Genomic DNA, 27,838 nt, shown 5'->3' on the forward strand with positions numbered 1-27,838 from the left:
CTACACGGTAAGTTGCCACCCGCAGAAATACGTGCAGATGAGCTGCATAAAGCTCGCTTTCGCTTCCAGCTCACGACTTGCACCGGCCATTTGAGGACAATAGCAGGGGTCTCGTCCGATCTTCCTAGAGGTACAAAGTTGAGCTGTGATAATCAAGTCTTCCAAGATCAAGCACAAAACGCGCACAACACGTATCGGACTTCCTTTGGTGGCCATCTGATGTGACAGCCCTCGGGCCGCCATCGATCTTCAAGTTTTGCACCTCACTTGGATGTAGGCTCGATACTCCAACGCGGTCTGGTAGGATAAGATGACAAGTTGACAGGTCCCCCGCTTCCCCGGTGTGTTTTGTGTTCCAGATGCAAACACCATTTACTTGTTAAAACACACCATGCGTTCGGGTACGAGATGCGACCATCTTCAGGGATGCTCTTAGAGCTTTATGGTGCTTTATGGTGCTCATCATCAGAAAATCTTCATCGAAAATGCGAGTGCTTGTATATTTCGTTCCCGCTGCCTCCAGGTACCTTAGAGGTCATGACATTCCTTGAATCACCACAAGAAGGGACTTTACTCTGTGCTAGGTGCCACTTCCAACCTTTCGAAATCGTATGTTCCAAACCTTGGAGGTGTGTGCTATCATACCCTGCACATTGCAGGGGCCTCTGCGCCTGCCCGCGTTGTGCCCTCCAAAGTGGTCGACGTGCAAACACTCAAGTTATTCGCTAGCTTTGTGGTTCTATAGGTACCGCATCAATCGCCGCTTTGCTCTGTCTTGTATCAGGTCTCAGACCACGCCAACCAGGACTTCTCTCAGCAAACAGTTATTGCTGACCCATGACTGGTTTTGAACCGCGTCCTTACATCCCTTACGATCTCGGTTATAAACTCTTGACCTTCTCACGCCTGCTCTAATCGTATTTCGTTGGCCGGCGAATTTTTCTAGCCTGAGTGCTTTCTGTTTTGGCGGATTACTTGATTTCATCAGAACACCACGCCTGAGAGACCTTAGATTGTCACGCCGACTTTGGCAGTGAGACAATTGTTCTAGGAACAGCCAAGGAAGATCGTATACATATCGTAGGTAGACAGCCTGAGAGTATGGACTGGCGCTCGTATGTCTAACACTTGACACAGACATTGTCATGTCGCTCTTACGTTGCGACGGCCCGCGCCGTTTCTCGCGTCCTGCATCTGCCCGAACCTTCCCGGAGACTTACTACAACGAACACCATACACCCATTGATTACACACGAGCTGATCACTATGCCTATCCTATGGGAGGCCCGGTGAGCGGTCTGCGTCCGCGATCTCATATGGATCGAGAGGATTTCGAGGTAGAGCAAACAAGCCCACGACGCCGTATAGCAGTGGCAGTAAGTCCAAACTTATCTAATTCCGCCTTGCTTCGGCTTTCAACTGCGATACGTCATAATGCGACCGTCGTGCATTCGGCATCAAGACTGAACAACAACAGCTGACAACGCCTACAGTGTGCACGCTGTCGCAAAAGGAAGATCCGCTGCAGTGGAGATAAAGGGGATGGTGTCAGTTGCTATAACTGCAGGCAAGCTGGCGTTGATCCAAGTCAGTGCCAGTTCCATAGAGTGAGAAGGACCATTCTCTTTTCTAGGCCATGCTAACCATGATAGGTCGGATCTGACCACGTCCACAAAGTCCTGGATAACTTCAGCATGGCGCAAAGCCTTGCTAGCATGGCATCAGCCCAAGATATGGTGCCATTGTATCCTGCTAACGGAAATCCGTCCTATCATCGCACCATGCAGAGCCAGCAATATCCTCAACTGGAATACAAATCCCGATACCCTCAACTCATCGAAACAAAGCCGACATACAATTCTGAATGGTCCGTTGCATATGGAGAAGACACATCACCTGTAGAGTCGTACTCTCTTGACCAGTCCTTGACCTATCCACTTGCACCAACAGCGGCGGCAGCTTCGAACCTAGACGGCTCTCCATATCGCTGGACGCACCCTACTTCACGCTCTATGCAATCTCAAGCAAACTATTACTCTGACTACGGACACTCTTGCATAATAGGCGGCTTGTCGTATCCACAGTCAAACTTCCAACCACCAGCTCCAGCCGAGCCAACTTCGCCGCTCAACATGTCTTCTCTGCAATTGACGTTGCCCGAGAGACCTCGTCAGCGACAATCGCAGCCAACCGAGATCCCCCTCGCACCGCGCAGACGGCTCCCTGCACCACAGCCCCGTCCAAGTCACGGTTTGCACCATGCACTGGATCAGCAACAGGACCAGCGCCTACGTTCATCTCAAACAGTCGCTACACCATCATTTAATAACGTAACACCGTCTCTCATGAGTCCACCATCATTCAATAGATCTCTGTTACCATGGACGACCGCCAACGAAAACTTGATGAACGTTGTCAATGAGACAACGACTACTGCTACGGCACCAACCACTGCCCTGGCGCCGGCAGACACTGCAGACACCTCGTCAAGCTTCGTTTGCACCCCATCTGCGGACATTACAGCTACCTCAACAGGATCTGCTCCACCAACCGAGCTCAACTTCAGCACCTCACTGCTTTTGGATCCATCGACCATGTCTGCACCTACGCCGCCTGCATACTCCAACTTCAGAGAGTCTCGAGATCCTTCAAAACCTTCGACAACCCAGCTTCCATGCAACAATTCTACTACAAACCTGTACACCTATGATGGTGGTACGAGGAGACCCTCTTTCCCTGACAATGAATCCTCTAGCAATCTCGTCAGCGGGCACCCGTACACGCCTTTGAATCAGACCACAAACGTACCAGCCATGGAGAACATGATGTCGAAATCGTTTGAGCGCCGTAACTTGTTGTCAAAACTCGCCAGCAGCTCCTGAGCACACTTTCAAAAAGCACAGTCTTGCTGTTCCCTCCGGTGCTGCAGGCTGTTCAGCTTGTTCGCGCATCACGTTCATATGCTGGTTTTCAAACTCTTTCTGGAGTTTCTTGTCAATCTTATCAGGTCATCCTATCTTCACACCATATGATTATTGCTCAAACGAACCGTCTCGGCGGTGAAATGCTTCAATAGTTCGCATCCATTGGCGTCCCAAAAATCCGATTCCTGTGTCTTTACAGGGTTTTCAACGCATCTACACTTCGCAAGACAAAGTCCACAGGGCCACATTTCATTTATCATCTATTGATCTCAGCACTATATCCATCTCCTTAGTTGGCATTACCATTGTGCATTTTCAGTGAGGCGGCGCAGCAGCCGCAGCAGCATCAGGGCTTTATGCTGCCTTCTTCTACGATCACAACGTCATCCTCGTCACCTTGCTCTGCAGGTTGTTGACACACGCCAGGGCCACTCATTTGTTCTGTCTTTCATTCCCGTCATCTGCAAAAGATCTGCTGTAATTTTGAACTACGGTTCACGGAAAATGATATGCGCATGTGCTATCCTGACATCAGAAAAATCATGCACTGTGTCTGCACAAATTCAACGCGCTGATAGCATCTAATGACGTTTCCGGTGAATTACTATGTACCTAATCTGTGGAGAGTCCAATTGACATGACCGCTGTTCACAGCATTCGCGTTATCTGCGCCTCGCTCAGCACAAGCATCTATCTTCTTCCAAGCCTTGTACCACGACCCCTGACGACCCCTGCCCTCGCACCTCCAACTTCCCACACATCCCTTCCTTCCAGCCCCACGAATTCACCGCCCCCACACCACACCACCCAACCAACTTCCGCTTTCATACCGACCCCCACTTAGCACGTACACAGCAGCCAAAGTAGCAGACAGATGCCTGTCTCAACTTATGCACGATGCGGTAACGTCCCATCACTCTCCCAGTCTAGACCGGCACTGCAGGACACTGCAGGATGCTGCAGGGGTAAGGGTGGGCTCAGATGTGACGGCGGCTCATTCCTGGGCTTCGGTCGCACAGTGGAGGTCACGCGTAGTGCAAGGCATGTATACCGGTGTTACATGCATCTGACGTGCCGAAAAGGGTCGCTCAAAATGGTGAGTCCTTGTTGGTGAAAGAGATCGAAACACGAAGAGAGTAGTGTGTTTTTGATGCAATAAACAGCGAGTATAATGTGCGAATTAGGTTTTGGCTCCGTCAAAAAGGGGTCATAAGCGGTTCGCTGTGTAGGAAATGATGAACGAGATGAACAGGCCTTGCGACGATCTTTGACGTGAGCACGGGTTTCGACGTTTTATTTTTCTGTGCAGGTTGCTTGGACATTCGAAAATGTGAGAGGTACCATGAAAATAAGTTTATTTCTTGCCAACAAGATCGTCGCCCTGACTATTCTCCACGTGATAAAAGCATACATTGAGCGAGATGTGTCTAGTCATTGCAGATCGGCAGGTGATTGAAATTACCTCGAACCCTATATTCTAATGCGGAATTGAGTATATGTCAACTGGCAGAAGGTAGAGGCGCGGAACATGTCTAAAAGAACAAGTCAGCTAGTGCACTCTATGCAAAGGAGAACAGCTTGTGCACACTCAGCTGAACATTCATATTGTTCTTCTGTTTTTCAAAAATCAGTTACCCTGATGGTGACGCTTCAAGTCGGAGCCTTTGTTCCAGTGTAAACAGATCGAATTAATGTATCATTCACAATCGAATTCTAGACTTTCCAGGCACTGACCACCAGAGCGAGAATTGTCGCCTCTTACATGCATGTATACGTTCGAACTTGGCCATGCTTTCCTAGCGAAAGCACAATCTTCATTCGGTGACTTGTTGAACGAGTCACCGAGATTGCTTTCAAATTGCTTTATATTTCCTGTGAAGTGACCAGATTTCCCGGAGCGACACGTCTACCCTATTCATTTAATATGGTACGGGCGGAAAGTGTCAACCTTATTGGATGTCACCTTCGAACATGCGACGGACCCAGTCGAAGGGCACGTCGTTGTTCGCACCGCCGCGAAGCTCTCTTGAAACACAATCAATATACTTCACGTCTCTGTTTGACAGAACGATGTCGTTTCTTCCGTAGACTGTAACGAGCACAAGGTTGTTCATCTCGCGCCAGGCTCGCTCAAAGCTAGACAATTTGTCCCATTCGACGACTTGAAGCTGTTCTCCTCGAGCTCGAGTGCGTTGGAGAAGAGCGTCCATGTTAACTTTGATGATAGCACGGTAGGTGTCGTCGAGTAGAGCTGGAGCTACAGAGAGTTGTGATGCTGTCGTATGAAGTTGTGACATAGCTCGAGAAACGAGCATGGGAAGCTCTCCGACAGGGTTTTCCATCGGCGGGATAGGGAAAGCAGCGAGTGTTGATGCATTAGATGAGCATTGCGAGACTGACACTCTTTCCTCGCCCACTTGATCAGAAATCTTGGTGTGGGAGTTGCCCCTTTCACAACCCTGTTGCTCATCAAGATTGGCGTTGTCATGCGGTTGAACTGAGCTGTGTAGAGGTGGAAGAGGCATGGTCTCCGTCGTGGCTCGTCTGCTGGCAATAATACTGGTCACCGACGTGGCTCGGTTATGACCTGAGTTTGCGCGGGCGTTGGCGGTAGGGAACATAGTCGCCTCGCTTTCGTAGCTTCTTAGAGGTAGAGGACGATGGAAGTTGATTCCGGGTGAAAGAACGTTTGACACCCGAGACTTATGACGCGCTTCTGCAGTAACATGGCGTTGCGACGGTGTAGGTACTGATTCTGCGATCACTGACTCGACGATAGGCCTCTCCACTGCGTATCTGTACTGCGTCTGAGCTTGGAGCTCACTCAATGTCGAGGTTGACTCGAGGATTGAACAGTCATCATCCTCTTCATCTTCTGTTCCGATGTAAGATTCAAGGGCGTCGAATGAACCATCTCCGATGATAACACCGTCGTAACTCAGACCACCACTCGCACGATCTTTGTCCTTCCGCATAAGGCTACTGAAAGTCCCGTAACCAGACTCAGATGCAGCGTCCGAAGCATCGAGTTGGAAGGGGCCCCGATGGTGATGATCATCGGCATTTTTGTACATGTATCTTTTGTTCGTACCGTGATGTTTGGCTTTGCTGCTATTCAGCTTGTCAGTGAAGAGAGTACTGTGAGTGGTTGAGAACGACGAGACAAAAGATAACGTTTCGGTGTCTCCCATCATGACGTCAGCCCTGACCGGGGAAAGCGGTACCAGCTCCCCTCGAGGTTGAGTACGGACAGGTGTAGAGACCGAGCGCAGGATTGCGTTTGGTAGGGGTGTGGCGCTGCTCGCCCGAGAGCCTCGCGACTTTACGCTGAGCGGTGCTGGTCGGTCCGGCGCTGTACATATAAGCCACCGCTACGAACATTGTTCCTGGGAAATACTCACTGTTTGGTGGATAGTCTACTGTGTCATTGGAGATTATGGAGACCCTAGCAGCCTCTTGTACAACGCGTTCTCGCTCAAGCCGCAGTGAAGGAGGCAGACTGTCCATCCTAGCAGTTAGCGGTGAAGTGACTGCTCGGATGTTGTCGATCGTTCGCATATCTGGAGGCCATGTCTGGTTCTGGAATGAACTATCCCATGTTGAGGTGTGTTGTGGATCCCTGGTGTTCAACTTGTTAGACCTTGTCTTTGCAGATTCGCCAACTGCTGCAAACCAGACTTTGCCACGCGCTGTGACCGGCGTTAGAACGGTAGCAAGGCTCCTTCGCCAGTCTTGACGTGAGCCATCTGTTGCAGATAATTGGAGCGAAGGGCCTTTGCCGGGTACAGACCTTGGGCGAGCATCGTGTACTTCTTGCAGCAACTTGCGCACACGAACATTCGAGATTCTGTCGATGTTGTAGCCCTTGATCGATTAGCCGCAGGATTGACATAGGCAGAGGTACCACGAACCTGATCCAATGCCAACTCACGGATGAGCTCCTTTGCATAGAGATAATTTCCATGCTTTGCCTTGACCCAGAATACGAAAAGAGAAAGATCAAGATCTGAGATCACTCCATCGTTAAGCTCTCTTGCCATGCGCTCGAGGTCCTCCTGTCTCCAATGCACAGTAAGCGATAGATCACGTTGGTGATGCGGCACCCGTTCAGGCTGCTTGACCGCAAACTCTTCATCAAACTCAATGAGAGTAGTCTCCGTCTTAATTGTCGAAGGTAACCTGATCACTGCCAGCTCGTGGCTATCGGTACCTTGATCGTGTCTGTTCTTGCGCTTCCACACTTTCTTTGAAGAGCGCTCCACGTTCTCTACGGCTGGTATGACCGGCAGCATGGGCCCAATTCCAAACATCTCGAAGTAACAGCGGTGAATCGGATGAGAAGGGGGATTAGCGAGAGTGAGCTAGATGGCGAGGACTGTTTTTGTGGACGACGTGAAGCAAATGGGGAAGGCGCGGGGCAGCGCACTGCTGCCCCGTTAATAAGATGGGGTGCCATCTCGTTTGCGACATCAGCAAACACGGAGCACGGAGATGAAGGTGAAGGTGAAAATATGATCGACACACAGCATGGGAAGGACGTGTGTTATCGAAACAGGCTCAACTGTCTATCGAACCGCACTAATATTCAATTTGATTAAAATACAACTTGGAAAACATGTAAGATCTGTAGGGGGCAATTACGGAGGGAATGTAAGAAAGTAAACTACAAGCATGAGACTCCTTGAACAATGCTGCTTGACCTCGGGTAGTGATACGTGCTGAAGAGCGTCTGATAGCGGCTCTAGTAGTCTCCGGCGTAGCCAGCAGGCGCAGGGGGGTAGTAGGGAGCAGGGCTCGTCTGCTTCCAAGGGTTGGCATTGACAGCGGCGAGGTTGCGGGATACGCAAGAGCCGGGGTCCTTGGCAACACCTGCGGGCTGCAGCAACGTTAGCAAATCCCGACCAGCATTTCACTGAAGGAATACTTACACCACCAATGCCGAAGTTCTCGCTGTTGATGAATACCTGGTACTGCTGGGTGCTTCCGAGAGGGCAGAGAACCCATGGGCTGCCGAAGAAGCTGGAGCCCTGAGTGCTGGGCCAGCTGAGGTAGGACGGGCTGGGGTCGACAAGGCCAAGAGGATTGTTACCGGTGTGGTAGAAGCTGATGGCAATGGCGTTGGGTGGGAGCCAACCAATCTTAGTGTACTTCAGGGCACCGGTGATGCCGTCAATGTAGACCTGGAGAGGATCCTTGCTGACCTGGATTCGGTGTTAAGAACAATATTTACAGCGTTTAAGAGGGGGTTACGAACAGTGTACAGCTGTGTGTCATCATCGACAAAGAAGGTGGGCAGCTTGGGGTCGAAGTAGTTGTTGTAGGGAGTAGCAATGAAGATGCCGCCCTCCAACCTGATAGCGTAGCCATTGAAGGGGCAGTCGGCAGGAGCTTCAGCAACACCGTCGACCACGTCGCACTTCTCATCGACGCGAATGTTGAAGAACTCGGGACTCTTAGACTTAGGCTTCCAGGAGCTGGTGGAGCCCTTCGAATTCTTGTAGGAGTAACCGTCCTCGAAATCCTGCTCGTCTGTAGGGTACGCAGGCTTCGTAGGCCTCTTCGCGGGGACCTTAGTTGGGTAAGAGTCGTGGTAGACGGGCTTGGTGGGCTTGGAAGGGTAGCCGTTGTCAGGCTTTGTAGGGTAGTCACGGGGAAGTACGGCCGAGGCGCCAGCCAGGCCAAAGAGACCGAGTGCCAGGAAGTTGGCTTTCATCTTGTAATGAGTGAATGGGAAGGAGTGTCGGAAAGGAACGTGGTAGATGAAGCTGGTGATCGTTGTGAGACTCTTCTTACTAGGATACGTCCCATTTATGGTGAACGAGATGGATATTGATCTTGTTTACCAGCGGCAAACGTGATGAAGCAAAGGAATGTACTGTACCACATGATAATCCAAGCAGAAACTTGGCGAAGTTGAGCCGTCAGGTATCCACGGTAGTGGAAGCCGTCGGAATGCAATCTATGATTACTCGTTCAGGATGAAAGTCTAAAGCGCACGGCAAGCAAATCGACGCCTCCCGAGCTTGTTCACAGGATGGGCTCTTGAACGACGCGATTTGCAACTCATCCTCGATGAACATCGTCCTGACCGTCTCGAAAAACATAAAGGTTTACGGGCGTGATCGATCGGCTAGAGTAAGGGATGCTAGGCGGCTACCCGACGGAATGTTGATGGTCAAAGTAGAGCTTGATCTTTCAGCGCCATTCCAACGCGCGGACTCCCCAGTAGTCCAAGAGCCGTCAATTTGCAGATAGACGCACAGAAAGGGGATTGTTTCCCTGACGACAGTGCGCAAGTGATGGCCGAACAAGATCGAGGTCGTGAAGATGGGACGGTGAAGGCTGACACTGGTTTCCCCTTTCGAGCTAGCGCCAGATTCGGAAGGCATTTCGCCGAGTTACTAGCGGAAGCTTCGCCTTCTTTGTCCTCCTCATGCAGTTTGCAACCCTTCTACACAGCGGTATGCCATGTTCTCTGTCACAATTGCGAAACTCCCATCATTCTCAGTGCTGCCCTATCTGGTAGAACCTTCAGTCACCCGCTGAGTGTTTGCCCAGGTCAGTGTGTTTCCAGATTGGTTAGCAAGAGGATATTCAGCTTATTCTATGTTACCATTTGCTTGAACTCGAGCAAGAAGAAGGCGTCTCGGACCGAATCAATTTACCCGTCTTCCCCCACCTGTGTGGAGCATGGAACGCACGTCGCACGACATTGCATGACGAGGACTTTACCACAGTCAGCTGGGGAGTTGTATCTGCTAGAGCATGACCTACAAGTCGATTTGTGCGACCGAATTCCTGCCATGGATAGTAGTCGATGACAGAACATGGCTCATAAACTCATGACCAAAGCTCGAAGCTTGTTCTGGGACGCGAGTCGTTGGTGACACCGAATCACATACCATAAAGCCGCGCTCTCCTGATCTGCAATGGACCTAAAGACCTTGATTTTACTTTGCTTTCCTTTCCTTTCCGTTGAGCCTTGTCCAGAAGAGCGTGGGCAATCCCGCTGTCCCTGAGTGTAAGAAGGCATAGCAACGAGCTGACTGGCTATATCTTTGGCCAATTGGATTTGTTGCGTCCTACTGTCCAACAAGGCGAAGGAAGGCGAAGGAAGGCGGATTGACCCGCCAGTCAGGGAATAATCGACACTGGCTCAACACTCGACTGCCAAACCCGTTGGCGTCTGCATAATCCAGCCGCCGCCGTTGCTAGCTTGCGGCGTAGTTGCCGTACAGGTTGCTGATGAGGCCCAATGAGCACGCGACCTTAGCGCCGCTTTGCGTTGGAGGCGCCCACTCACCTCGTTCGCCAGGTCCACAACGTCCTCCAACCGTCCGTCTTACACCGGAATATGGAGCCATCGCAGACCTACAAGCATTTCCCTAGGCTGCTTGGATCTGCGTTACGGCGTTTACTCCAGTGCCCTAACTCCACGTCGCCACCACAACATCTGGCACCGTTAGCCGTCAAAGCGCACCCCTGTCGATACACGCATCTTTGCGGCGTGGAGTACGCGCGTGTGGTGCATTCATATAATGAACATGTAGCCTGCAGGCCTTCAGGTGGCACTGCTATCTCCCTTCCTGATATCGGCTCTTTCTCATTGGGGCGTAGTTCCTGTCTTTCCCCTCTCCTCTACTGAGACCCCGCTTGCTTAGGTCTGCTGCCTGCGCTCTTTTGAGGTCTTTACCATCCTGTATCTCAACGCTGATGCTCACCTGTCTTTTCCTCCAATTCGTTCCGCGAGTGTAGGTACACATACGCACTCGCGGCGTACATTGATCTGTTTTTGGAAACAAATCAAGTCACAGCAGGCGCCTGCTGTGCATTGAGTAACATAATCATCGTCATGGCGTCTCTTCGTGTCCCTGCGCCCACGCCGGTCCCTACATCTACCCTTGCCAAGAGACGTAGCATCCACATGCCACTTTCTAGTCACGGTATGCCCAAGGCTCCTCGCGCTTTGTCGCCAGAACGACCTCACAGATTCTCGGCCTTCATCCTGCCTGACTCACCCGCAGAGTCTTCATCAATGAATCCCATATCCCCAGGACCAATGTCTCCTCCAATGTCAGCTAAATCATTTGGCACTTTCATCGACTCGGCGCCTTCTACACCAGCCTATTCGCCAAGGCAAGCTGATGAAGAATGGGACCTCTCGCAGATAGCCATCTTGCGACCTATGTCTTCGTCTTCAGCACCTTCGAGCCCTACAGAGCCAGCTTGGGAAATGATGGCACCTACCAAAACATCGGCCAGTATCGCGCCACTACACGTGGATCGCATCATCGAAAGACCAAAGCTGCCGACTTCAACGTCACAGCCAATCACACTCTCCCAGCCCATCAAAAGGACCAAGCCCCCTGCACCAGTCAGAGCAACAACCGACGTGTCAAAGTCAAATGTCAAGACGAATGAGGAACACATCCTCCGGAAGAAAGCCGAAGCCCAAGCAAGGAAGCTGGTCGAAGACGAAGAAGCAGCAAAGTCACAAGAACTAGCAACTCCACAAGAAGCAACTGAGAAAACAGAACCAGAACCTAACCCTAAAATCGATACAGCACCCCTCGGCAAGCTCGCAACACGCATGAAGTCGTTGCTTAGGCGGAACACCAGCGACAAGAAAAAAGAGAAGAAGAGGAAGATCCAGCTAGAGTTCGATCGGCTGGAGGATGCCCATTGGTCGGAGATGTAAACAGGAGACTGTTGACAACGTATTGAACACCTTCTTCCTACTGGTGCTTCACAACACTAGATTCCCTTTTCATCTCTCGTTATCGCGGTTTGCAACATCGCGGCCGGGCTTGCTCGCATCAACAGCTTCCCAGATCTGCCAATTCTTACCAATCTCCATTTATTTTTCCCTGGGTGGTCATTTGTCAGAGACCGAATTGATACCCACGAAACTCGTCCTACTTTCATTTCTCTACCCTCGTTAGCAGGCCACTGCGCCTCTTTTAGACAAGGACTTGATGTCAATTTGACCGAGGTAGCTTAGCGTAGCAATCTCTTAATGAATATGGCTGCGAGGATGAATATGCGAAAATCACAAACACAAGCAAGCTGGATGGTTTAAATTGAGAACTGAGAGTCTAAACATACACTTTTCGTCCAGAGTACTCATCTACCGTGACCCTTGTTCAACTGTCCGCTCCCTCTTCTGCATAATTCCATTAGCCAGGCTGCACTTGTTCGCTTCCCAGATTCTATCGTGGCTCACAAATTCTATGACCTGACCCAGTATTTGGTCGGCCGCATTCACGTGCGCATTGTTGTTTTTAGGAACAACATCGCGAGTTCATCAACTCTCCCTGATCCCCAAGGATGTGCTAGATATCCATGTCTTGCAGATCAAGCTTCCAAACAATCAGCCTGCAAATCCTGCTCATTATGCAAACAAAATTAGATCCGGTGAGAGCTTGGGGTACTTTTTTATTTATTTTTAATATCGTAGCATACATATTTATACGAAGTTCAGAGCATATTCTTTAAAAGTGGCGAGGCGTTACCCCCAAAGTGTGGAAGCTGAACTGACTGACTAGTATGCACCTTGGCTACTTTTAACATTTCCAGGTTTTCATTTCGTAAACACATTCTCTGAGCATTGCCAAAAAGAGGATTCCACCCGGATCTATGCTTGGAAGAAGAACGCCTGAGTCCGACAGTAATGAAGCAAAAAGTGACAATGAATCCAAAACTACGAAGATGGATGCGCTAGGGGAAAGCTCGTGCTGGCTTCCTTTTTCTCTTTAGGCATGTTTGAAAGCCGCTCTCAATGATCTTGTAATGTCTGGGTGAGATCTTGCTGGCTGAAAAGGCACGATCGCCGGAATCAATAGCCTTCTCTTTCCCTCTACGTACGTGGTTCTGATAGGAGGCCTGGCGTCACGAGAGCGAACCCTGCGATTTGAGTTGTAAATTCAGTAAAGCTGACACAACAGACCACCTTCCGCCTCCATGTTTCTGTCTTATTCAAGCGAGCAAGAGAACCGTACTAACGGTTCAAGTGGAGCGATAACGATTGGGCGATAATTATGTAGCAACTCAAGGAGCAGCTGACTAATTTGCGGTCGAAGTGTGAAGTCACAGGTCATGCTATCGTCTCGACTCGCGGTATATGAACATAGGTTTCAAGAACATCCAGTGGTATGACTAAATCAAACGTTGCTCACAGATGAGACCCCTCTTGTCAGTTTCCAATTCTACAGTCGCGCGTGTGCTTAACGATGACTCTCTATACTCCGATGATGGCTGTGTACAGTTGATATCGTGACAAGACCTGCCTTTATAATTCGAACACTTCCTGGTCCTCAAGGGCTGGCTTCTCAGATCCAACCAAGTTGTTCAGCCACGTGGCGAGCCTATACGCAGCCTTACTTATTTGCAACTCGACGATCGGGATAGCACCATCTGCGTAGCCGTTGTATCCAAGATCCTCGTCGCCACGGAGACGCTTGTAGACGTAGTCGCACGTCCACTTGTTGCTCTCTGTAGCCCACGTCGCTGCACACTTCACTGGTGTTGATGGGTTGCTGCAGGCTACCCACATATATGGAGCTTCATAAAAGCCATCCCTGCGAATTCTAGAAGCCAGCTCCTTGAAGAACGGATCGATCGAGTAGGTTGAAAAAGGGCTGTCGACTTTAGCGGCGTAATACGGGATGAAACCATCCCAGACCTATGTTGTCAGACTCCAGATTATCTATATTGATGTATCGTACTTACCGCGTGCAGCTCAGTTGAGACGTTAGCAAACTTGACTTTGTAAAAGTTACCGCCTGCGGCACGGCCAGATGCGTGCAGCGGTTGAGCAATATCGCCGAGGAAATGTGCCACCCACTTGAGTGCATACGAGCATGTCACGTTGCTGCCTCCACTCAGGACGCCGCTTTTCACATCGTCAATGCAACCCTTTAGGATTCCGGTCTGATTCGCAATAGCGCTGACAACACATCCTCCCTCAGCGCAGTCACTCGTATAGCTGAGACTGCAAGACTGTGGAGGATGGTCGTGTGTGTCTATCCAGTGCCACTGGTACGAAAAGTGTCCTTCGGCCGTGTGCGCATAGCTATCTGCCCAAGCTGCTGCTCGTCCGACGGAACCGTTGTATTGTGGTTCAAGAATCTCGGCAAGAACCGATGTTGTCTCGGGTGCGAAAAAGGTCTCGGCCATGAAGCCAATCTGGTTGTGCACTGCCTTTGTCAGCTGTAGACCTGATAGACTGGAGTACTACGTAGTCACCATCTGTATTCCACGCTGCCGTTCCAGCTAACCAGGTGGTAAAACCCAGAAAAGACCTTACAGAAAACATGGCTAGTCCACAGTCGAGAAGACCGTTACGCGTATGGTGATGTTACAGCTGCAGGTAGAACTGCCAGGGTAACTGTGGAGTTCAGGTGTGAAGGCGCCAATAGCAGTGGCACACAGTGCACAGGAAGTTGATACAGGAAGTTGACACAAGAAGCTGAGACTGATATTACTATAGCTGCATACGGTGCTGTCTATGGCAATAACGCATCGGTGCGAGTGTGATGCTCCTCGAAGCTGTTTAGGTGAGTCTGTGACGCGCCTGACTCCACCCTCCAAATGCAGGGTCCAGTGGAAGCTAACCCGAATCGGCGAAAAGTAAACACGCGCTCTGCCGACTACTCACCCTTTGCTTGTCTCGATGCAACACAGTGTCAAGAAAATTGGAATATGTGTCAACCTTATGTTCTCCCTAGACGACGTGGAATTCTCCTTGTTCCCATGCATTCACCCAGCTACCACCGCTAGCGTAGAACTCGATACCATGGACGAGCCTCCAGGAGCGGGGCAGGAACAGATGAGAGGTTTCTTCGACATGGCTATTGTTCTGCAACTTACTGCTCACAACCTTGCCAATCATCAAATGCCTGATTGTGCCAATGCTAACAATCGTGGAAGATCTTAGCGGTGAACAAGAGCTCTTTCCCATGTTAGAGGCTCCTACGTGGAGAAACAACGCAGCCCCAGCGATTGGCTCAACCCTCCCCCTACACTCCTCTTTCTTAATTCACCAGTTGCTATTGATCCGCTTCATCGTCCTTTTGGGCTGGCAAATGTTCCTGATGATCTACTTCAACTGCCAAGTCGTTCGATCGACACCATGCTACGCAGCTGTTGCACGGATCGGGCCATTCATTACGTCTCAACGATTTACCAGTGGAGCGACAAAGAAGGAACATCCAAAAGCGTTCACTTTATCGAACGTTGTCAAGATGAGCACCTCAACGCTGTATCGTAGCGAAACGCTTGGTTGGCTGGCGACACAACCCTGGAAGACATCCAGGACGACGAGCAAGGACGACTCAGCTGCAGAGAATGTCTCGCCTCACGACTCGGCACCAAAGACTACCGTGAGCGACACAAAGCAGGAAATTGCTCGATCTGAAGAAGTAGTGACAGTCTGGCCGCACCTGTGGTAAAAAAGGTACGTGATGGAATTCTAGCGTCGGCCCTTCAGTGTCTCATTATGTGCGCAGTAGCTGAATGATGGTCTCGAACGCCAAAGGAACGACCATGGTCAGCAGGCCCTAATCCGAAATAGCTAGAGTGGCTGTGCAGAGAGTTCTGTCCGTGCAAGGTTGACCTGAAGATACTTTTCCCGTACGGTCCAAGTGCAGTTGTACTGCCGTACCTAGGTACGAGATAATACGAGCTTGCCTCGAAGGCACGGAAATTCCGCCTCGACTAGTGCTGTAGATTAAGCGAGTAGCATGCAGCTCTCATCTACTATCAACTGGGTCCAGCTCCATGGTCAATATGCGTCCTCGAGCTACTTGGAAACTCGTCTGGATCGAGGTCGTGATGTGTAGCAGTGGTGTGGACAAGACGTCAGACGAAGCAAACATGGTGGCTACATGCAAGGCACAGTTTGCATATGCAGAAGGGGCTCAGCAGTGGCTTCGTGCGAACAAAAACCCGTTGTTGATCAAGTTATGGACTGCTTCAGCCACCGATGACGAGTCTCTGGTCACAACCAATCAGACCCCAGCAACTCCGCATCATAGTGCATGCTCCTCTTTCTTTGCTGGGGTTCAAGGCTCCCAGGATCCTGCCTTTACTCCTTCGGCGTCTTGATGATACCTCTTCCCTCTTCCTTCTCCTGAAATGCCTGCTTGATACCCCTCGTCCTGTTCTCCAGGTCGCAATGTCAAGCTCAAACTCCCGCTCCAATGACGCGAACGCGCCCCGCGATGGTGCCCCACCACCGCCTTCACAACCACCCCAGTACTCAGCAGAACAAGGTGTAGCAGAGTTACCTGGATATGCGCTTGGCAACTTGTCACGGGCGCCTCTAGCACCGCAGCGCAACGCACCACCTCCACCACCCGCATCGAAGCCTGATGCGTCGTCATACGCTGGCTCGTATCGGCCCTCTGATGTTGCGCGGCTCCCAGCTACGTCAGTCTAGCGCTATCACCAAGGTGGAGGCACTCTGCTAACACAGTGCCCAGGAACACGGCACAGTCACATCACGACCTCAGCCATGTCGACGAACAGCACGCGACGTCCACCGACCTTCCTCCGCCAGCCTACAGCGAGATCCCCGGCACGCTTCAGAGCGACAACGATGAGCTTGATACCAACGCGACAGTCGCTGAGGATGGTCGAGTGAACATTCGCATCAATCAGAAGAGCCGCGCTCTGTCACAACTGATCGTACCCCAGATCCAACGCCAGCTTACCCAAGCCAAGGAAGACCCAGAACCACCTCCACCCTACATCCCCGAGTTCCTCGGTGGCGCTCCAGGACAAAGTCCACCCCCGCCGCTAAACATTGTCGTACAGGTGGTGGGATCAAGGGGTGATGTGCAGCCCTTTGTAGCGTTGGGCAAGGTCCTGAAGGACACCTACGGCCATCGCGTGCGATTAGCTACACATCCAACTTTCAAAGACTTTGTCATCGAGAATGGCTTGGAGTTTTTCAGCATCGGTGGGGATCCTGCTGAGCTCATGGCCTTTATGGTCAAGAACCCTGGCTTGATGCCCGGCATGGACACCCTGTGGAGCGGCGACGTGGGCAAGCGAAGGAAGGGCATCGCAGAGATCTTGCGCGGGACCTGGAGATCGTGCATAGAGACCGGAAACGGCCTGGGAGTGGACCCACTCAAGCAAACTGTAGAGGAGTGGATGGGTGTCGAAGAACAGCTACCTGAGCAGCTGAAAAAGCCATTCGTGGCCGATGCGATCATTGCGAACCCTCCTGCTTTTGGGCACGTCCACTGCGCAGAGAAACTGGGCATACCGCTACATATGATGTTCACGTATGTTTCATATTCCGCAGAGAGATGATATCACTAGCTAACATAAGAGCAGTATGCCATGGTCGCCCACGCAACAGTTTCCACATCCCCTCGCCAATATCCAATCGTCCAACGCTGATCCTACCATCACAAACTACATGTCTTATATCATGGTTGACCTGCTCACTTGGCAAGGACTAGGAGACATTATCAACAGGTTCCGTAAGGAGAGTCTTGCTTTAGACCCCATTAGCATGATATGGGCACCAGCCATGCTTGCGCGACTCAAGATTCCGTTTACCTACTGCTGGTCACCTGCTTTGATACCAAAACCAAATGACTGGTCCCACCATATTTCAATCGCAGGTTTCTACTTCCTTGACTTGGCGCAGAACTACACGCCTGAACCCGCCCTTGCGGCTTTCCTCAATGCAGGAGAGCCACCTGTATACATTGGATTTGGTTCCATCGTCGTTGACGATCCCAATGCTATGACCAAGATGATCATGGACGCAGTTAAGATCACCGGACGCCGAGCGTTGGTGTCGAAGGGCTGGGGCGGCCTTGGAGCGGACGAACTGGGGATACCAGAAGGAGTTTTCATGCTCGGGAACTGCCCTCACGACTGGTTATTCAAGCGCGTCTCAGCTGTGGTGCATCATGGCGGTGCTGGCACAACAGCAGCTGGAATTGCTGCAGGCAGACCTACTGTCGTAGTTCCCTTCTTCGGCGATCAGCCTTTCTGGGGTGCCATGGTCGCTCGTGCTGGTGCAGGTCCTGATCCTGTCCCATACAAAGACTTGACAGCAGAGAAGTTAGCTGAGTCGATCAACAAGGCGTTGGAACCGGAGTCGCTCGAGCGCGCACAAGAGCTATGCAACAAGATCAAGCAAGAGAATGGAAGTCAAAGCGGAGCGCAATCTTTCCACCAAATGCTAAACTACGATGACCTGCGCTGTGCTGTGGTCTCGAACCGACCAGCTGTCTGGCGAGTGAAGCGAACGCAGGTCAAGCTGAGTGCCAAGGCTGCAACTGTCCTCGCTCAGGAAGGCGAGATCGAGTTTTCTGAACTGAAGTTGTCAGTCATATTAGCTATTGAGTATCTTACGTAAAACTAACAAACATGCAGAGCCCGCGCCCGCGAATACCAGACCGACGAAGGCCCCTGGGACCCAGTATCTGGAGCAGCAAGCGCTCTCACCGGTACAGCGACGTCCATCATGATGGGCGTTGCTGATATGCCTATTCAGACATTAAAACTACTCAATATCCACCCTGACGCAAGAGCGGCCTCCAAAAAAGGCAAGGAGAGAGCAGCGACCTCCGAAGACGTATCGAATACTGGAGAATCAAGCCGCAATGGCCGCCCGCTGAACTCAAGAATGGCGACAGGAGCAGACTCGGTGCTGAGTGGCGAAAGTACACCACCAGCGGGTAAGACCTCCGTTCCTGATCTAGCAAGTCCAGACGGTCCAGGATCGCCTTCACACAAATCTCAGCTTATGGCTGAAGCGTTCTCAGCTTCTGTTCATGGATCAAGATCCCCGTCTCGCGAACGAGGAGGTTTACTATCTCCAGATGCTTCTGGACCTAAACGCAAAAGTTCAGCATCGAGTGCGGGCGCACCAGCGCGGTCCAGTACTGGCTCATCATCTAACTTTGCAGACAATCTAAAGAACATGCAAGCAGACTCTGCTGTTGACACCGGGAAAGGACTTGCGCGCATTGTCGGTGCTGGCTTTAAGTCGCCAATGGACTTCTCACTCAATGTCGCAAAGGGCTTTCACAACGTACCCAAGTTGTACGGTGGGGAGGTCAGAAAGGTTGAAAATGTTACTGACTTCAAGAGTGGAATCTCCACAGCCGCCAAGGTAAGATCTTGATTCTGGCATGCCATACTCGTTTGCTGATTACCCTACAGCAATTTGGATTGGGGCTTTATGATGGTATTACCGGCATTGTCACCGACCCTTACAAGGGCGCGAAAAAGGAGGGTGGCGTTGGGTTCGTGAAAGGCGTCGGCCGCGGTATCTTTAGCGTACCGTTCCGGGTCATGGGTGGGGCGTGGGCAGTCCCTGGCTACGCGATGAAAGGTCTGTACCAAGAGATGATCAAGAGCAAGGGGAATGGTGTCCAGAACTACATCATTGCTGCGCGCATCTCACAAGGCTACGATGAGTCCACCACAGTCTCTGCACAAGAGAGGGCCGACATTGTCAGCAAGTGGAAGATCGTAAAAGTCAACATGAAGAAGAAGAAGAATCCGGGAGGCGAAACGATGGACTCCTTACACTCTCTTGTGGCCGACAAGAGGAAGAGGAAGGAAGATCGATGGAACAGGGCCAGTCAGCAGCCCAACAGGCCTGATACACGTCCGTCTTTCCCACCTGCTATGAGCCAGCACAGCAGCTTTAGCGAAGCAGGCACTGGGCCAGCCTCTCGATCAAACTCCAATGCGCTGCCCGCTTGGAAAGTCCAAGAACAAGAACGCTTGTCACGGGTGACAACAGCACAATCGCAACAATCGCAGCTACCAGCGGTGGACCGCGAAGCCCAACTCATCGCTGAAGAAGAAGAAGCCGAACGCCGTGAGCTTGAGGCAGCTATCGCAGCATCAGTTGCGGAGAACTCCCATGGCAATGCAGACGAGGACCAGCTCATGGCGCGCGCCATTCGCGCCTCCGTTGCCGAACTAGAGCGGGCTCCAGCTGGCTCTACTGAGCAAGACGATGAGCTGGCACTCAAGCGTGCAATGCAAGCTAGTATCGACGAGGCAGGGCGCAGCGGTGCCACACAACAGGAGCAAAAGCTGTTGGAAGAGACACTGCGGAAATCACTCCTCGACACTTCACGCCGTCGTCAGCATGGAAGCAATTCCGAATGGGACAGCAGCGACACAGAGGATAATGCAGATTTCCAGCGCATCATGGCGGAAAGCAAAGAGCTCGCACACCTTCAGCAGCACTACCCACAGGACTATCAGAATCCGACCGGTCTCCAGAAGAGTGGGACAGCAAGCGCTGCGGATGCTACAGTTGGCTCAGTGGATACGAGTGTTGAGGATGAGGAGCTGAGAAAGGTGCTCGAGGAGAGCGAGAAGGCCGAGAAAGAGAGACAGGCGAATGCCAATAAAGAGAAGAGCGAGGATGAGGTTGTGATGGAGTATATCAAGAAACAGAGCCTGATGGAGGAAGAGCATAGACAGAGGCGTGTGCAGGGAAGGAACACTGTGGGCGAAAGCTCGAGTGTTGGTGCTGGTGCGTCAAGTGGCTCATGAGTGAGTCTGTCAATTTTTAGGAGAGGGAACGCTTCTCCACTCAGGTACAAAAACATGAGCGAGATAATGATACCCTGTTGAGCTCATGAGAACGGATTTTTCGTTTTTGATGACAATGAGTTACAATCTCCTGCGGACCTGTCACATAACGTAGTCCTGACTATGGTCTGTTGCCGACGTTTGGGGTAAGGAGGCGACGCGACCTCAAATCTTCCATCAGCGCTACCATCAGTTCCGAACATAGCCAGCTTGTCAATTGTCCGGCTATTTACTGCTGATAGTTAGGTCGGCGTGAAGAGCAGCTAGCTATCTATGCACGTTCAATTGCAACCACGTTTGTCTGCCATTACGTGGAGCTCACCGATCTAACAGGACTGTTTTCAAAGAGCGGTTCAACCACGACGACACAGCCACTTTCACCGCCCCCAGGTCAACAGTTGACGAGAAGCTACTATTTCGTACTAGCTTCAAATCAGCGAAAACAACGTCGCAGTTGTAACGCCTTTTTTACACCTTTTACTGCACCTTGACGTCTGCACAACGCTTACAGTTGTCATTTCTCACTCAGCAGAAGGGGTAGCGTCAGCGTGAGGATCTTCAGTAAGTCCAATAACTCAAGGAACAAGTCATCGAACTATGTTTTCCCTTCCGTGCACCACGCTGCGCCCCTGACGACCCCACCAGCTGACTTTTTGGGTCCCATGAATTAGCCTTGGCGGAAGAGCAGGGCATCAAACCTTCGAGATACCGAGTCAGGAGATTGACGACATCAATGGTCAGCCGTTTAGATCAGACCCTATTGAGCCGAAGACCAAGCAGCAAACCACTATGCAGGACTTCGGTGAGCGCGATGCTTTTACTCTCGGCATGAAAGAAGGACAATATTCAACACACACCTCGATAGAGGTTTGGAAAGGTGTGTGCAGATCATGGGAGGGTCATCGTATGTATTAGTTCGTTGACAGTTTGTTTATAGCCGTATATCCATACTTGCTCCGAGCGCAAAAGCGCTGCAACAGCTCGTGGGGCGAAGCGCAAAGCCATCCCTCAAGACTATCCATTGAGTGGAAACACACATCATCACTCTGCACTCTATGGCAAGACGAGACATTAGCATTCCGCTGCACGTTAGAACGAATGTCATAGCAGTGTGATGTATACTTAGACCGTGAGGCTAGTGCTATGACGAGACTTTATGCCGAGAGTAAAGTGTACTTGCAAGCCGGTGATGTATGAGCTGTGCATAGCGTCGTTACTTATGCGGTGGGTGAATGTGATGGCAGGGTATGTCAGGCTGTGCGTTTTGTAGAAGAAAGCCTTTGTACAACATCAGAACGCAAGATTTTTGCAGAAGCCAGGGTAGAATTGCATCCATCGCACCGTCCTTGGCCTATCGTCACGTCACCCAATCCTCTCGGCATGATCCGGATCACCTTCTCAATGAAGTAGCACTTGCGCACATGCGCGCATGATGCTGCATCCCCTCACCGTCAAGAGCCTTGGTTTCTCCGTGAGGCCGTAGCGAGTGCACCGCGAAAGGGCAACAGCGCCGCCCAAAACCCCGGAGTCGCGTGCTGATCTTGCCTGCAACGGGGGTGCGGAGCCCCGCATCCCAGATCAGCCCTGACTGTGCCTGGCGGTTCGGCGAGCGATACCCCGGATTGGCCTTGGCTTTGGACCAACAGCCGGTAAACATCCTGGCACGCTGCAGGTGCTATATTAATAATGTTGCCATGTTGTGGGGATGTTTGGTACCTCGCTTTGAGACGTTTGTGAGCAATGATGGGTTTTGCTTCAGTCTCTTGTCAGCTGCTGCTAGCTGCTGCGTCTGTTTCTGCCAAATGGATTGTTCCTGGTGCGCGATGGAGGGCTACTGATGGTACGCTTGTCAACGCTCATGCTGGCGGCGTGACAGTGGACAAGGAGACGGGCAAGTTCTTTTTGTTCGGAGAGTACAAGATTGAGGGTCAGGTCGAGGGCGGGGGTGTGAGTGTGTACAGCTCAGACGATTTAGCAACATGGACGCCAGAGGGCATGGCTTTGTGTAAGTTGATTCAACTGTTTGCATCTCGGCGGCTGGCTGACGAGTCTGGCAGCACCAATTGAGGGCCACCCTTACATCTCGACCGAGCACATTATCCAGAGACCCAAGGTTACTTTCTCTGAGCAGACGGGAAAGTACCACATGTTCTGGCACGCCGATAACTCGACCTACGGCTGGCTTCTTCAGGGTTTCGCGCAGGCGGACAACATCACTGGGCCTTACTCCTTTGTCGATGCAACTCTCCCACTCGGCAACTGGTCCCAGGATTACGGCCTCTTCGTCGACCGCAAAGATGGCAGAGCCTATGCTCTGTACTCCAATGGCGACCGTCGCGAAGGACGCGATGTATACCTCAGCTCCTACAACGACAACATCACTGCTCTTGACAAGGTCGTTCACCGATGGGACAAATACGACCTCGAAGCTCCGACCATCATCCAGACCGAGAAGAGCTACTTCGCGCTAATGAGCCACAAGACTGGGTACCGACCCAATAATGTCGTTGCGTTCCGTGCCGACAAGCTCGAGGGACCCTGGTCGCAGCCTTTCATCGTCGCTCCCCTCAACACGCGCACCTACAACTCGCAATCCGGCTTCTCGCTCCGCATCAATGGCACTAAGAAGACAACCTACCTCTACCTCGGTGACCAGTGGGACTCGATCAGCCTGTGGGAGTCGCGCTACATCTGGCTGCCTGTGGAGATTGACGAAGCCAAGAAGTCGCTCGAGGTCAAGTGGCACGACGTGTACGACCTGGACGTCAAGACGGGCGAAGTGCGCGCCATCAAGGGCAAAACCTACTACGGCAAAGACGCGACCCTGACGGGCACCGCCTTCAAGCAAGAAGCTGCTTTCGGCAGCCACGAAATCATCCTGACGGGCATCGTCGGCAACGACAGCAAAGTCACCTTTTCCGGTATCCAGGGCGAGGGCAAGCCGCAGTGGGTCTCCTTCTACTACCAGAACACAGACGACATGGGCTTCGGCGATCAGCCCGGTGGCAGCCCGGACCGCATTGGCGGTTCATGGCAGCTGCGGCGCATCGCGAGCGTCATTGTCAACGGCAGGACGGAGCAGGTCGAGAGCCTGTACCAGCGGGATACGCACAAGGGTATCATTCTGAGCACGCCGCTGCAGTTGCATCTCGACAAGGGCAGGAACAACACGATTGAGATTGGTGGGTTGTTCAACAACCAGACCTATAAGGGTGCGGATATCGACCGTATTGTTGTCTACCCGCCTGAAGAGTAGGGTGTAGTCAGTTGGTTTGCTACGTGTGTCATGCTAGGATACCATCAATACTATACCAACTTGTCCTCTTGCGTTGCAGAAAAAGCCGGCTACAAGCTGATAGTGCTCAGTCGTACGGCAGGGGGTATTCAGTGCCACTCTGTGGATTATCTGCAATCTAAGAAGACACTATAAGACTTCAGCCATGTTTGTAAAAGTCGCAAAGCACCAGCACGTACGCAAAAGGCCTCTAGCAGCACTACCTGAAAAGCTGCCGCTAAAGCGTTGTAGCATGCTTCTTCTGCAACGATAGGGCTTGTCGCACTAGATTCACTTGTCAACGGTAATTGCTTTTGAGTTCACATCTCAACGGCGGCGAAAGGTGGTGTGAAGCAATGGCGGTCGCTTGCTTGTTGGGGGAATCTATATCTGGCAGACATATCGTACAGCCCTCTCAACACATCTAGAACTTGTATACCTGGTCCTTGCTGTAGCCCAGGTCCTTCAGGTAGCCGTCCAGCTCGCCCTGGTCCTGGGGGCTCTTCTTGCCACCGCTGATGGCCTTGTACATGCCGGGAGGACCACAGACGAAGATCTTGATCTTGTCGCCCTCCTTGGGCTCAGGGAGGACCGTCTTGAGGAGCTCCTTGGTGATGTGGCCCTTGCCGCCCTGCCACTGCTCGGGAGGGTTGTCGAGGACGTAGAAGGCACGGAAGCGCTGGGGGTATGTGTTCTCGAGCTGCTCGAACTCACGCTTCAGCAGGATGTCTTCCTCGGAGATGTTTCCATAGACCAGCGTGACCTTGGTCTTGTCCTGGGGGTTCTTGAAGATGGCGCGGGCCGTCTGCCACATGGGGGTGATACCGGTACCACCTGCAATCAGGGCAATGTGGTCACTGGAATGCGACGTTAGCAAACGATTAGGGATGTGTACAAGAGGAACAGGTGTTCTTACAACTTGTTTTCCGACCACTGGTATTTGGGGATAGGGCCCTTGATGTCCAGACGCTGCCCGGGCTCGAGGTTGTGCATGTGCTCGGACATGGGGCCGTTGGGGTACTTCTTAATAATGAAGTCGACAGTGCCCTTCTGGTCCACGTCGCTGATAGGCGTGTAGGGGCGGATGACGGGCTTCTGCATGTCGGGGCCCTTGTACTTTGTGATGATGGCGGCTGGCGTGGACTTAGCAGACAGTCTCAGGTCGAGGGTTGCGTCAACGTACAGGCAACGGGCAGGCCGCTCTCCTGGTCCTCCTCGGGCAGCTTGAACGTCAGCTTCTTGGTGTTGTGGTTGACAATCTCCGACTTCTCGAGCACCAGCGACAGGAAGCCCTGGTCACCACCCGTAAAGGCCTTCTTGACCTCGCCTGTCGACCTGGGGATCTTGCCCTCCTCAGCCGATGGAGGCGCGGCGCCCGCCTGGCCCGAGGCAGCGTCGCCGCCCCTCAAGTACAAGTAGGCACCGGCGAGACCGGCAGAAGCCACGCCCGCATACAGGACCGTGTTGTTGCCACCGGACTTGGGCGCCTCGGACGCATAACGGCGCACATGCTGTTAATCAGTCAGCGGTGTGATGCTTGGTAATGGCACAATTCGGGAAAATGTGGGCGCAAAGGGTGAAGGTGTGGGCACAATGGGTGAAGGTGTGAGCGCACCTGTTGCAGCTGCTTGGCTGGGCGGAAGAATTGCCTGGCGAACATGGCGAGACAGATGGATATGGGATGGAAGGGAGAGGAAGTGCAATTGGCAGAGGAAGAATCCTGTGCTATCGCGCCGGCAAGCTCATCGAGATTCGAAGCTCGCAGCTAACGCCAAGAAAACGTCATCGTTTCTGCCCGTGCGAACGCCGAATGGCCGACAACCTCGACTCGACACCACATTGAAATCACTCCACCAAGTGCAATCCATCCAGTCAGGCAACACCTAATTTGCTCATTTCCCTAGGCTTATCTGCAACACAAGCGTGGAACGAGCTGCAAGCGATTCTGGCTATATGACCTCACATGTCACCTTCACTCTCATTCTCGAAAGAGCAGCAGGCATGAGGCCATTTTCAAATACGCTGGCTCTCGCTTTGCAGGAAAAGGCGACCGTAATGCTTCAGCGGCGACTTTATAGGTAGCCCTACGTAGTGCTAGAGGTCCTTAGCATATTTTTTCGTGCTCTGCGGCTTTTGCAAAGATAGCTGAACTCTTTTGTGCCGTTTTAGGTTGCAGGAAGTCTGCAGACTAGCGTTGACTACCTCCTGTTTGAGCACGGTCGGCTTGTAGCCGGCTCTCTCTGCGGCACAAGAAGCAGGGTACCATATTTTGCCAAACACAGAGAGCACGCTTCCCGTAACAGTGCACACGAATAACGACCATGTTGCGTCCAGAACAGTCTCGAGGTGAAGGGAAGAAGATGGAGGGAAACTTCCCTCGCATTTTGCGTCTCCCACAAGTTTCGTTTGCTCATCCAAAATCTGATGCTTTATCAAGCCGTCTCCTGCTGTTCCTCTTTGCTCCCCTCCTCCGTCTGGGTTCATCTCCTCACTCTTACACAAGAGCCGGCCCCGCCTCTGTAGTCGTCTCTCCAGCCAACCCACCACTTCGACATGGCGCGTAAAATTTGCAACCATCCGGTGTTCCCCAGTCTTCGTGCGAAGCTCACCGCGCTCAAAATCACCGTCTGTCCGACCTGCCTCATACGCAGCCACATTTTCGAAATCGCAGAGACACAAGCCGCACTGGAGCGCCGTGGCGGCATTTTCCTTTCCAGAGCAACTGCTGAGCACGAGACCGTTGGCCGCGGACTGGAGATGGTTTGCCACAAGGCGCTGGTGAGGAGATGGAGACTCGAAAAGATCGACCTGTACCGCGACCTGTGCCACCTGGAAGCGTTGCGCACCGAAGGCGCCGGAAAAACTCGGTGGGAATTACAGCTTGTAAAAGCTTTCGACTTGTGGCGCGACGTGGAGGTCGAGTGCAGCCGGATGCCTGGTTACAAGTACAGCAAGGACGACTTCAGCGATGTTGTTGATGGTGAGGAGCCAGGCGTCGAGCCGGAGCAGCCCAACTACAGGCTGAACGAAGGTACGCACCTAGCTCGATACGCACAACAATGGGACTCAAGCCCGAACAGTGACTCTCGACCGGGAAACCGCCGAAGCTGACGAAGGTTGGGAGACGGTGAAGAATAAATCGACGTTATCGAGACAGATTCCAACTGGCGTGGTACTACTCGAGCATCTACAGACCATCACCGGCGGTGATATCGGCATGAGCGAAACTAAAGGCTTCGATACAAACCTTGACATGCAAGACTCTGACGAGGTTGCGCTGCAGGAGATGGAAAAGGTAACATCCAGGCTAGAACCGGGCTCGAATTGGAACAGTTGTGACCGATACGATTTACTCGAAGAGATTGGCGACGCACAAGATACAATATTTCACAGTATCGTAGACGATGATACTTCGTACCTAGTTTCCAAGTGGGAAGGCAGGTCAGCAGAGGTCGCTACCGCCGTCGCACACAATGTGCTTTCGAAGGCGCCTATGCAGCCAATACTGAAGCGGGCCTCCTTCCTCCGATTGAATTCCAAGTCGCCATCACGTAACAAAGTTCACATAAGCCATCTTGCGACAGTCTTCTGCGACCCTGGTGGCCTTCGTTCGAATTGCGACGGCGTTGTATGCCCGCACTTCTCCTACACCAACTCAAACAGCGCACGGCGACGTCTCAGATTCTGGCGTAAGTCCTCAACATATGAGACTAAGACCTGGGCTGCTCCACAACACTATAGGAACATCAACACAAGCCATTATAGAGATGCTTGGGATGACTACAAGGTCTGGCAAAGGCTCTGCGATGGTTACGACCATAAGTGGGGCGAAGATCAGGCCTCAGAGTGTGCGCCTAACCTGGCTGGTGCTAACAACAATCTTGACGGAGCGAGTTGTGCTGCGAAAACGTCTGAGGGACAGGAACGTGACGAAGAGGGATCGACAGAAGGAAGGTATGAAGGGATGGCTAGCAAAATCTCGTCTGGCGGCCTTGCAAAGTGTCTGTACTAAGCAAACTGGAAGATATACGAGTCGTTTTATATACGGTGAGGC

At 52.0% G+C, this 27,838-nt stretch overlaps 10 protein-coding genes across 10 annotated transcripts, besides 5 other annotated features; 6 read left to right on the plus strand and 4 right to left on the minus strand.

Moving 5' to 3' along the window:
- Window positions 1-1,694: 1,694 nt before the first annotated feature.
- On the plus strand, window positions 1,695-2,882 carry EKO05_0003644 (uncharacterized protein; the record flags this gene model as incomplete). Its single annotated transcript, XM_038938534.2, has 1 exon — window positions 1,695-2,882. One exon carries the CDS (start codon window positions 1,695-1,697, stop codon window positions 2,880-2,882), a length of 1,188 nt encoding a protein of 395 aa, XP_038800634.2.
- Window positions 2,883-3,252: 370 nt separating this feature from the next.
- Window positions 3,253-3,274: a tandem repeat.
- A 385-nt stretch (window positions 3,275-3,659) lies between these two features.
- Window positions 3,660-3,704: a tandem repeat.
- Window positions 3,705-4,873: 1,169 nt separating this feature from the next.
- On the minus strand, window positions 4,874-7,234 carry EKO05_0003645 (uncharacterized protein; the record flags this gene model as incomplete). The annotated part of the gene is made up of 3 exons (XM_038938537.1): window positions 4,874-6,276; window positions 6,326-6,788; window positions 6,836-7,234. 3 exons carry the CDS (start codon window positions 7,232-7,234, stop codon window positions 4,874-4,876), a joined length of 2,265 nt encoding a protein of 754 aa, XP_038800633.1.
- A 431-nt stretch (window positions 7,235-7,665) lies between these two features.
- EKO05_0003646 (uncharacterized protein) lies at window positions 7,666-8,637 on the minus strand (the record flags this gene model as incomplete). The annotated part of the gene is made up of 3 exons (XM_038938353.1): window positions 7,666-7,800; window positions 7,853-8,125; window positions 8,179-8,637. 3 exons carry the CDS (start codon window positions 8,635-8,637, stop codon window positions 7,666-7,668), a joined length of 867 nt encoding a protein of 288 aa, XP_038800632.1.
- Window positions 8,638-9,873: 1,236 nt separating this feature from the next.
- Window positions 9,874-9,901: a tandem repeat.
- An 875-nt stretch (window positions 9,902-10,776) lies between these two features.
- Window positions 10,777-11,622, plus strand: EKO05_0003647 (uncharacterized protein; the record flags this gene model as incomplete). Its single annotated transcript, XM_038945313.1, has 1 exon — window positions 10,777-11,622. The coding sequence occupies one exon, from the start codon at window positions 10,777-10,779 to the stop codon at window positions 11,620-11,622; it is 846 nt and encodes a 281-aa protein (XP_038800631.1).
- Window positions 11,623-13,212: 1,590 nt separating this feature from the next.
- Window positions 13,213-14,238, minus strand: EKO05_0003648 (uncharacterized protein; the record flags this gene model as incomplete). The annotated part of the gene is made up of 3 exons (XM_038938501.2): window positions 13,213-13,605; window positions 13,653-14,119; window positions 14,169-14,238. The coding sequence occupies 3 exons, from the start codon at window positions 14,236-14,238 to the stop codon at window positions 13,213-13,215; spliced, it is 930 nt and encodes a 309-aa protein (XP_038800630.2).
- Window positions 14,239-14,833: 595 nt separating this feature from the next.
- On the plus strand, window positions 14,834-15,373 carry EKO05_0003649 (uncharacterized protein; the record flags this gene model as incomplete). The annotated part of the gene is made up of 1 exon (XM_038945312.1): window positions 14,834-15,373. One exon carries the CDS (start codon window positions 14,834-14,836, stop codon window positions 15,371-15,373), a length of 540 nt encoding a protein of 179 aa, XP_038800629.1.
- A 725-nt stretch (window positions 15,374-16,098) lies between these two features.
- Window positions 16,099-20,471, plus strand: EKO05_0003650 (uncharacterized protein; the record flags this gene model as incomplete). The annotated part of the gene is made up of 5 exons (XM_038938349.1): window positions 16,099-16,352; window positions 16,406-17,215; window positions 17,268-18,272; window positions 18,324-19,065; window positions 19,116-20,471. 5 exons carry the CDS (start codon window positions 16,099-16,101, stop codon window positions 20,469-20,471), a joined length of 4,167 nt encoding a protein of 1,388 aa, XP_038800628.1.
- Window positions 17,948-17,980: a tandem repeat.
- Window positions 20,472-22,250: 1,779 nt separating the features above from the next.
- EKO05_0003651 (uncharacterized protein) lies at window positions 22,251-23,766 on the plus strand (the record flags this gene model as incomplete). Its single annotated transcript, XM_038938605.1, has 2 exons — window positions 22,251-22,515; window positions 22,568-23,766. 2 exons carry the CDS (start codon window positions 22,251-22,253, stop codon window positions 23,764-23,766), a joined length of 1,464 nt encoding a protein of 487 aa, XP_038800627.1.
- Window positions 22,280-22,309: a tandem repeat.
- Window positions 23,767-24,208: 442 nt separating the features above from the next.
- On the minus strand, window positions 24,209-25,444 carry EKO05_0003652 (Cytochrome-b5 reductase; the record flags this gene model as incomplete). Its single annotated transcript, XM_038938491.1, has 4 exons — window positions 24,209-24,641; window positions 24,701-24,917; window positions 24,968-25,295; window positions 25,400-25,444. The coding sequence occupies 4 exons, from the start codon at window positions 25,442-25,444 to the stop codon at window positions 24,209-24,211; spliced, it is 1,023 nt and encodes a 340-aa protein (XP_038800626.1).
- Window positions 25,445-26,337: 893 nt separating this feature from the next.
- EKO05_0003653 (uncharacterized protein) lies at window positions 26,338-27,796 on the plus strand (the record flags this gene model as incomplete). Its single annotated transcript, XM_038938452.1, has 2 exons — window positions 26,338-26,815; window positions 26,865-27,796. 2 exons carry the CDS (start codon window positions 26,338-26,340, stop codon window positions 27,794-27,796), a joined length of 1,410 nt encoding a protein of 469 aa, XP_038800625.1.
- Window positions 27,797-27,838: the final 42 nt, after the last annotated feature.

The sequence above is a fragment of the Ascochyta rabiei genome, chromosome 5 (genome assembly GCF_004011695.2).
Source record: "Ascochyta rabiei chromosome 5, complete sequence".
Taxonomy (NCBI): Eukaryota; Fungi; Ascomycota; class Dothideomycetes; order Pleosporales; family Didymellaceae; genus Ascochyta; species Ascochyta rabiei.